This window comes from Delphinapterus leucas, chromosome 3 (genome assembly GCF_059928025.1).
Source record: "Delphinapterus leucas isolate spDelLeu-1000000601 "Yukka" chromosome 3, BTC_Dleu_Yukka2, whole genome shotgun sequence".
In the NCBI taxonomy this organism is placed as follows: domain Eukaryota; kingdom Metazoa; phylum Chordata; class Mammalia; order Artiodactyla; family Monodontidae; genus Delphinapterus; species Delphinapterus leucas.
The window spans coordinates 114,239,327-114,248,553 of NC_143131.1; the positions used below are offsets into that span (position 1 = coordinate 114,239,327).

The window sequence follows — 9,227 nt, forward strand, 5'->3', positions numbered from 1 at the left end:
GCATCTTGCTGAGGAGGTGCTAGGGCAGGGTACTTGCTGTGTGTCCCTATAAGCGCTGGCAGAGCCAGGAAGCCATCCTCGGAGGTGAAGGGACATGGGTGCGGGCCTGCTGGTTCCTGGTGAAGCAGACAAGAAGTGCAGATAGGGTGGAGGCATGTCCCCTTGGGCAGTCCTGTGGAGCGTGTGGGATCCAGGCGGGCACAGAGGGGCCTGTTTCAGGGCGCGGCTGACTGGGGTACCTGAGGTGTGGGGCTGTGGCCAGTTTGTGCAGAGTGCAAAGTGGCTTGGTCTTGTGGATATTGAAGGAGCTCACATCTACCGAGTGCTCGCCACGCCCTGGTGTCCTGAGCGCTTTACATGGATTGCCTCCTTCAGTCCCCAGAAGCGCCATGAGGTGTGTGCACTCATCTCCATCCTGCAGGAGAAGTGGACCTTCAGTGTCGCCTTGGCTGTGGCTCCCACACAGCCTGGCTGCGGAGCCCTGTAGGTGGGCACTTCCTGCCCTTGCCTGAGCCCCACTAGAATCCTGGGGCCCTGGACCCCAGGGGTCTTGACAGGTCCCGCATCTACTGCCTTCCCTAAATGGGGATGGCAGCGTGACCCTGTGGTCCTATATGCGCCGGCCTGGCTGTTCTGATGAACGTGCCCCAGGTGTGGGAGCCAGGCAGGGAAGGAAGCATCAGCCTCGAAGCCTGGCTTTCTGTCTTCAGGACTTTCTATAGAGGTGACGGTGTTGACAGGTATCAGGAAACACAAGTTTTCCTCCCCAGTGCACCTGTCCCTGTTTATTCAGGATGTGGTAAACATTTGGTTGTCATCCTGGCTTAATTAAGTAGGAAAAAAGTCAGTACTCTAAAATTTTGGTACATTTCAAATATGTTTTATTACTTTTCTTTTTGTCTTAGAAAGAATATCAAACCTGCATGCAATGCTAACGGTTTCTGACATTTACATAGCATACGACACGATATGCAACACGGCACATACTGAAGGGACATGTGTAGAGGGGGCCTTCCTAAGAGTGTATTTACAAAGGGAAAGGCGTGTGGTCATCTTAAAGAGGGCTGCACCGAAGGAGGACTGCACTGTTTAACACTGAAGAATTATGTGGGGAATCACAGATTGCTTTAGTACTGCATGTTCCATTGTCATGAGGAAAAGAAACATGCTTTGAAGGTTTTCCCTCATCAACAGCATGTGTATCTGTATATTGTACATGTATTTGTATATTTTAAAATTTTCTCCTAAGATTTTCGCTACACCATCAGTAACTCCACGTGGTTTTGAAGCAGTGAAACTTTCACAAACACTCAGGTTGGAGAGAAGACCCAAGGGCCATTCCTTAAGGACCTTCCTTAAGGACCATTTATTTGCCTCGCCATCCCAGGATCTTGGAAATGTTTCCTAGAATGTGTAAAAATTAACCCCGGGGATGAAGCACATTTCTGTGGCAGCCAAACTTGAGTTCCTCAAAGAACAGATGCAGAGAGATCTGCTCCTGCTTGCCTGACAATTGGGGCCATTGGGACCGCTGCTGAGTCCCCCTGAGGCTGTGACCGACCATGAGCCCAGGAGAGCTTGTGGCAGCTGTGCCGAGGTGCCAGGACCTCTGAGCGGAAGCTTCCCGCGCTAGGAAGGGGGCAACGCTGCTATGAAATGTCTCAAACAAGTTCCCTGTTCCTCCTAGGTGCTTATAAAGCTCAGATGTATAGTGATGTCTGGACAGATACAAAAAAGCATTTTTTTTTTTTTTAATAAAGGAAAGGCATGAGTTTCTCCCCTCTTCGGTAAAAAGCAGCTTGTGACGAAATCTGGAACACAAGAGAGAAGGGTCTCACATCTGGAAGCCTTTTTGCACACAGCTATAAAATGTAAAAACTGACCCCCGGTAAAAAGTGCTTTGTAACAATATTTAATTTGTGTCTTATGCCTGTGAGAAAGAAAGGGTTTGTTTTTTTAATCTGCAAAGCCCTTTGCTTGTGTCCCAACCGGTGTGAAGCTTTCCCGTCAGGGGTTTTTCACCCTATTCTTCGTAGACCCTGGGAAGAGAAAACACCCATTTCAGTGGCTCAGGACGAGGCAGGAAACGCACAGGCCGGTGTCTGAGCTTCTCTGCACCTGGCCTGGGGAGTGCCTCTCCCAGGAACACAGGGGCGAGGAGAAGCAGGGGACACTTCAGAGGAGGCCAGCACATGGGCGTAAAAGCTCACCTGAACCTGGCTCTGTCCTTTCTACACAGCCTCCACCTCTGCAGTTTCTTTTTATCCTCAAAGCTCTAGGAAGCAAACCTTCTTGGTATATGAGGAAACTCAGAAACAAGAGACTGAAAGTCTGCCCAACGAACACTGAATGTCAATGATGGCGTGGATGGGGGGAGGGGCAGAGGCATCCCTTCCCTCCATTTAGGCTTGTGTCTTTCTTTATATTTAGCCCAAGAATACATGTTCTCCAGGAAAAAAAATGCCAGTTCCAGAAGCCGCTGCCTGAAGACTGAAGGGCGGTTAGTGGGGCTGGGGCTGCCACAGAGGCCTGTGACTCAAGGTTACTTCCTCTAGTAGTTACCAGGCCTGTGAGCGCTCACAAGCTGACTTCCCCCTCACCTCCACAACCATCTCTGTTTAGATACTTAAATCCCCTCCCTTCTGCCGCATGGCTGCCGTGGGACCACACGTCACATCCAGGTCGTCCCCTGCTCCTTCCGCCTCGTTCCTGATTTCTGACTAATTATGCACCGAAGTCAAGTGCCTGCTGCTGCTGCTTCTGGTGGCAGCCGGAAGCTCTGGCTCTGAGCTCCTGGAAGCCCTCTAGTCTCGCCCCACAGCCTGGGCCGGCCGCTGCCTTCTGTTGTCTCTACTCTAGATTCAGCATTCTCTCCCTCTCTCTGTCTCTGCAAAGAGGACTTCAAGATGGTTCCTTTATCTCCACAAAGACATTTTCAACCTGTACAGAGGGAGGGGAGGCGAGGAGGACAAGGGAATGCCCACATCCTCTCCCAGGACACCTCAGCATTCCAAGAAGGAGGGATGAACTCATTTTGTAAGGAAGTGATGGGAGGCCTGGTAGCAGAGGTGCCCTTACCGCTCTCATCTATGGATTTTGCAGGAACAAAAAGAGCGGGGCTGCATGGACCCAGGCTTGCCTCCTTTTCATCAAAGCTGTGGCCCCAGGTGGAGGGGTCGGGACAAAGGCTGGATCTCCCAGCAACCTGACGAAGACTTGCCCGCGCCTCTGTGAACCGGCCCTGCAGTCAGCCTCATTCTACTTTTGATGATGCAGGGCCCGGAGGGTGACTGGACAGGAGGTGTCCCGTGTTTGTCATGTGAGCTGCCTGCCCTGACCAGAAAGAGGTCTACTTCATTTCCAGTAGATTTATGGAAAATAATCTCTTGCTCTCATCACTTTCTATTTCAAGCAATTGTGGATGAGGCAGTTTTGGAGGCGGCACAAAAGGCTCAGGTACTGGGGTTGGGCCCAAGTGTCAGCTGTGGGAGAGCTGGTCATGGGCTGAGCTTAGGGAAGTGCTGGGGGTGGTGGGGAGGAGGGGTGATGGGAGGGTGGCCTGGGTACCCGCTGGAGGGAGGGGAAGGTGATGCCAGGAGACCTAGCTTCCTGACTTGTGCTCCCAGACAAGTCACTCCCCCCAACTTAGCCTCTGTTCTCCCCTCTGCGGGATGAGGTGCAGTCACCAGCTCCTGAGGAGCTCACCTGTGTGCGTGTGTACGTGTATGTGCACGCTTCCCTGGTCATGCTCTGCAGATTCAGGTGTAAACAGGCTCTGAGTGTGTGAGGAGTGGGTCTGCTCTAGGACAGGCTCACCTTTATGTAGCATAGGGGAGCCAGGAACTTGCCTCCCCCTCTGAGGCCAGACATGGGACCCCAGGAGATCAGAGATGGGAAGCCATTTTCTGATAATGGGAGAACAGCCCAGACCAGGTTGGGGTTAGGGGTTTAGTTCAGGACTCTGGTCATCTGGCCACTGCTGCCCCCTGAGGGTAAGAGCGGTTCTGATTTTAGAGGGTCAAACCCAAAGTCCCTCCCTGCACCTGTACAGGAAGGAGTTTATCAGGCTTCTGGGCAGCAGGGGGCATGGGGCACCCTGAGGGGAGACTATGTTGTTGGCAAGGAGTTGTCGTCATCATCTTATGGTTGTACCCACAGTTTTATAGTTAATAAACCCAGTCACTTAAGCAGCTGTGTTTCACCAAGCCACACAAATCACGGAGAGAGAGAGCCATGCTGGGCATTCACCCAGCCATTTGACAGAGGGAAATTGGGGGTCAGAAAACTTAAGTTACTTAAATAAGGAGAGGAATTAGGACTACCCTAACTTCATAAAAGTTAGAATGAGACAAATTTTAGTTCGCAAAAGGATCAATTTTCGATGCTTACAACTGTCCAAGAGAGCAATAAGTGTAGCAGTAAGTTAAGTGGTGAGTTCCTCATCCCTGGGAGTATGTAAGCCATGTCTGGGTATCTGCTTACTGTGGCAACTGTAGTGGGTGTTCATGCCTTAGATGGGGCTAGATGACCTAGAAGGGGTCTAGACTCTGGATCTGGTAGGGTGGTGGGAAGGAAGGTGAGGGGCAGTGGGGCATACCTGCGCTTCTCATTCCAGGCGTTGTACCACTTGATGAACCGCTTGGTGCTCTGCAGCTTGGGGTGCAGGCAGTGCTCCTGACCCCGGTACCTGGACACACTCTTGGTGGTGATGCTGAAATGGAACAGGATGGGATGGAGGGTTGAGAAGCCTGAATGACAGCCCCTCAGTGTGGCCTGTGGGTGGCCCTGGTCTGTCCCAATCAGAGCATTGAGAGACTGTGGCCTCCGCCCTCCTTTCAAGGAAGCCTACCCGTATGCTCGCTCCCTGGCTCTTTGGAAGGTTCTGGTTGTCCCCTTAACCTGACTCCACGTTTGGGTCTAACCCTGTGCAGAGTGATGGGCTCTCACTTTTCCCCCTGGAGCCCTCAAAGTCTGGGACAGTCCCCCACCCCCAAGCCTACCCCATGCAGGGTGTTGCCCACAGCACTGATGGCTCCCTTGGGGAACGAAGGTCAGGGGACTCTTCCAGCTCCTCTGAACCTGGGATTGAGAGGTGGAGAGAGCTCATGCCAGCGAAGTATGCATGCCAAGACCTCATCCTTGGATGTGAGGAGCTCCATGGCAGGGCTTGGATGTGCCGTGGTCTCTGTCTGATCTTTCAAACCCTAGTTCCCCTGACCCTCTGCAGATTGTTCTGGGGCTGGGCATTTGTTGACCCTGAAGCTAAGTCTTGTTGGCCTTGAAGCCCATTTTGATTCCTGAGCATGAAGTCCCAGTTACCTCACCCTTAGGCAGGAAAATAAGACTGCCCTTCAAGTCTCTATCAGCCAGTGTTCCAACACCATTGGAGGTCTAGCCATGTGGTAGAGAAGCAGGTGGCTTTATACAGAGCGTAGGGCCTGGGTTTGAATCCCAGGTCTGTCTGTGGGACCTTGGGTAGCCTCTCTGAACCTAGTTTGCCCATCCGTAAAATGGGTATAATAATAGGACCTACCTCTTAGGGTTACTAGGATGATTAAAGATATAATCTATGCAAAGTGCCTAGCACAATGAATAGTTACTGTTATTAGCAATTGTCGTGGAAGATGGGATGGCCAAGAAGAAGCCTTAGTGTGTGAGGTCCAGCCTGGGAGGGAGGAGGAAGGGAGAGGCTGCTGCCCAGAACTGCTATGCCCTTCTCAGCCAGGGCTGGGCCAGGGTGGCAGGAGTTCAGAGGAAGCTTCTGGGTGGGGGAGGAATGATGGTGTTCAAAAATGAGGGTCAACCTAGCGAACATGGAAAACTGGAAGGTGAGAGGTGAAGATGTCACTCCTTGGGAGGTGACACGCAGGAGCGAGGTACGGTGGTGGACTGGCTGCTGGGCTGTGGGCTGAGGGGGCATAAAGGGGTGGTTGGAGGTTGGGATGGGAAGAGTGGGGAGGGAGGGACAGAGGTCAGCCAGCACCCCATAGGCTCCTAACAGTGAAGTGTCAGGATGCCTGGGCCAAGGTCTGGAAAGGAGCAGGGTCGCCATGAACTCTGAGTCTCCCAGTTGATGGGGAGAGGAAATCGAATCTTGCTACCTGAATGGGGGCAGAATATTTCTGGGCAACCTGTTCTCTTCGCTCCCCTGTGCTCTGAGTTTTCAGGGCCTTCACCATGGCCTGAGCCTCCCAGGGCAGGGACAGGTCTTGTGGTAACGCCAGGTGACTGGGCTCTGCCTTCGCTGGCCCTCTCTATGAGACCTGTGGCTCCTTGGGTCCCTTCTGCTAGGTCTCAAGCATGGGGCCGGGCTTCAGAGTAGAGTCCAGGTCCCCTCCCCCATAGTACCTAGTCGCTCTGCAGGAATTTAGCCCATGCTTTGCTCTCTGCCTACAGTGCTGCCTTTGCACTTGGAATAAAAGGCTGTAGCCAAGCCAGATAAAAATCCCCTCCTCCGTAAGGTCAGCGTACAGGCTGAGGATCCCAAATCCTGAAGGTTGGGACAGCAGGGGAGGACGCTCAGCCCTCCCACCACGGTGCTCAAATGCTCAGTCATAACACGGGGACTTTGAAACTTGGTTGTGGGGTGAAGACGTGAGGATTTCTGCCCCCAGCAATTGTGCAGAAATTCTGGGTCCTGTGTGCCTGTCCTCAGTGTTTCTGGGATACCGAGGGTTTCAGCAATAACTCGGGGTATATGAAACAAATCGCCCCTTCTAGAATCTTGGCTCTACTGGATCCTTCTGAGTGCAAGGACTCCCACTTGCAAAGCAAGCTGCGTCCCAAGCCTCATCAGAGATTTCCAGGTGACTCAGGGTGAACTGGAAAACTTCCTTTAGTTCAGCTTTGGGGCTAAAAACCAGCTTTGGGAAAAAAGCACTGGTCCCTCATGTGATCTGGAGAGTCTTAGGAGCTTGAGAGGGGAGAAGACCTCCAGCCCTTCAGGGAGGGAGGTAGGGTCCTGTGTATGGGGTGGAGGTTTAGAAGAGGGTGACTGTGTGCGGGTCTCATGAGACCCCTGCAAGTTTTCACAAGGCTACATAAAGCCTTCTCATGCACTTGCCTGGCTGTCAGTTTTCTCTCTATTCTGAAAAGTATAGCCACGAAAAAGGGCAAGCCTGTTTACTGAGGGTTCTGTCCTTTTGAGATGCCACTGCACCTCATACCCTGCTCCTCCTTTCCTGCAAGGACTCAACAGCTCAGCTTGGTGTGTGGGGCATTTTTCAGCACTGAGAGGAGTGCAAAGTTAACGTCCCTGTCATTTTCACCCCAAGAGAGCTGAGAACCCTGAGGGGCTTGTAGCTCCTCCCTCAGCTGTGTGACCTCTAGCTCCCACCCAAAAGGATTTTCTAGCAGTTTCTCTGGACCTGGGTCTGCAAGGTAAGGGGCAGGGCAAAGGGGCAGGGACAGGAGGCTAATTGAGGTGCCCAGGAAGGAAGGCAGAGGGGTTTAGCTCAGGCCCAGTGATTTTCTGAACTTCCCTAACTTCAGCCTGACTGCGCAGACCCCAGGTGGCAGTGGAGCGGGGGGCGGTGGGAGCTGCCTTTGCAGACACTGTGTGGAGGCCTTTGGGCCAGCGGGGCCAGTGAATGGAAGGCACTTGCCCAGACTGAGAATAAAGTGTGTCCTGTTTCTGGGGGAGGGGAAGAGGGGCCAATGGTCCGTGGCAGATATTTGGTAGCTGCTTTGCCAAGGGCTCCCTTCCTGGCCAAGAGCGTATTGATGGGGAAACAGTGGTGCTGGCCTCAAGTGGTTAATTGGGAAGGCAGGGGAGCAAAGGAAACGCAGTGTTCTCTCGCTCTGCCCCACTTTTTAAAATATTCCCCACATCCCCACCAAGCAGGGCTTCACCCTCATGGCACGTTAACTCCAACAGAGCCCTTTCCACAAGACTGCTCAGGAACCCACAGGAGTCCAGCTGGTGTTGGAAGAGTGAGGATCGTTCTCAAAATGCAATCGCTAGAAGCCAAAAACCAGATGGCCACGGTCCCCGATCAGAAAAAGGCCCTGAAAGGAGGTTCTGAGGACGTCAGACAATGTTTGCTTTAATTCTCTCTCCAGTAACAGTAAGGCAGCACGCCTCACAGTTTGGGTTCCAGTTTAATAGTTCTGGGTGTATTCTGAGTGATTTCAATCTGGGTGTTCTAAGTTGGCACACGGAAGCCATTTAACCCTTCATCACCCTAGAAAGGGGGGGCAGTGCAACCCCTAGGCTACCCATTTGAATCCTAGCAAGGGTGAACTCCTCGGAGAGGCTGTTTCCGGAGCACAGTACCGTGACCCTCTTTTCAAACTCTCTTCCACACTGCTGTGCCAGCGTCCTAAGGACTCGCTAGGCAATTACAAAGGCTCCGCCAAGGCCTTGACAAAGGCTGAGAGAAAGGCTTGTTAGCCGGACCCAGCCCCAAGCTGCGCCGCAGCACCCGGTTAAGAGCTGAGCGCACACGCTCGCGGCGAAGAGCGAGAACTCACATAACCATTTTCTCCTCGCAGTGCGGGTACTTTGGCTTCATTTCCAGCTTCTTCACGTCGCTGTAGCGGATCTTGGGTCCCTTCCGGGAGCACTTGCATTTGGACCCTGCGAGAGAGCGCGCGGGGGGCTGCTCAGTTGCGCGAGGGGTCTCCTTCGCAACTCATTGACCACCCTCGGTGCCCACCCAGAACCCCAGGGATCCCGGGGAGCTTAGCAGTTGGCGTTGGGGGTTCCCCAGGACGGGCCGGGCTGGCGCCAAGTGACCTCCCAGGCACTCACCGTCCACGCGCGCGGCGCACAGCGCCAGGAGCAGCAGGAGCAGCGCTGCCGTCAGGACCCTCATGCTGGCCGAGGGGCGCGGCGCGGGAGCAGGGGCTCGGGGAGGGCGCCCGCGCGTCCGGGCGCCGGGCTTGGCTCTTTCTACCCGGAGCGCGCCTCCCGGCTCCACTCGCTCCTGCTGCGCCCGTCGGTGGGAGCCTCGCGGCTGTGGCGCCCCGCAGCGTTCTGCGCTCGGCTCCGGGCTGTCTCCACAGTCTCCCTCCGCCCGCCCAGGCCTCTTTTAAATCCGCTCCGAGCTCATTAATATGCAGAACCGCTCGGTGACTCACTGAGATTTCTCAACGCGGTTGGGGGGGGGGGGGCGGAGACCTTCCCCGCCCGCCGCCCGCCCCGGACCGCGATCGCAGCAGCGCACACTCAGAGCCACGCGTGCACTTGCACATTCAGGCTCACATCCGCTATCCTCTCGCTCTCA

General features: G+C 54.0%; 1 protein-coding gene across 1 annotated transcript; it reads right to left on the minus strand.

Moving 5' to 3' along the window:
* Nucleotides 1-473: 473 nt before the first annotated feature.
* CXCL14 (C-X-C motif chemokine ligand 14) lies at nucleotides 474-9,017 on the minus strand. The gene is made up of 4 exons (XM_022588858.2): nucleotides 8,753-9,017; nucleotides 8,473-8,578; nucleotides 4,598-4,711; nucleotides 474-2,039 (listed from the first exon to the last, which is right to left on the minus strand). Exons 1-4 carry the CDS (start codon nucleotides 8,814-8,816, stop codon nucleotides 2,024-2,026), a joined length of 300 nt encoding a protein of 99 aa, XP_022444566.1. The 5' UTR covers nucleotides 8,817-9,017; the 3' UTR covers nucleotides 474-2,023.
* Between the last annotated feature and the right edge of the window lie 210 nt (nucleotides 9,018-9,227).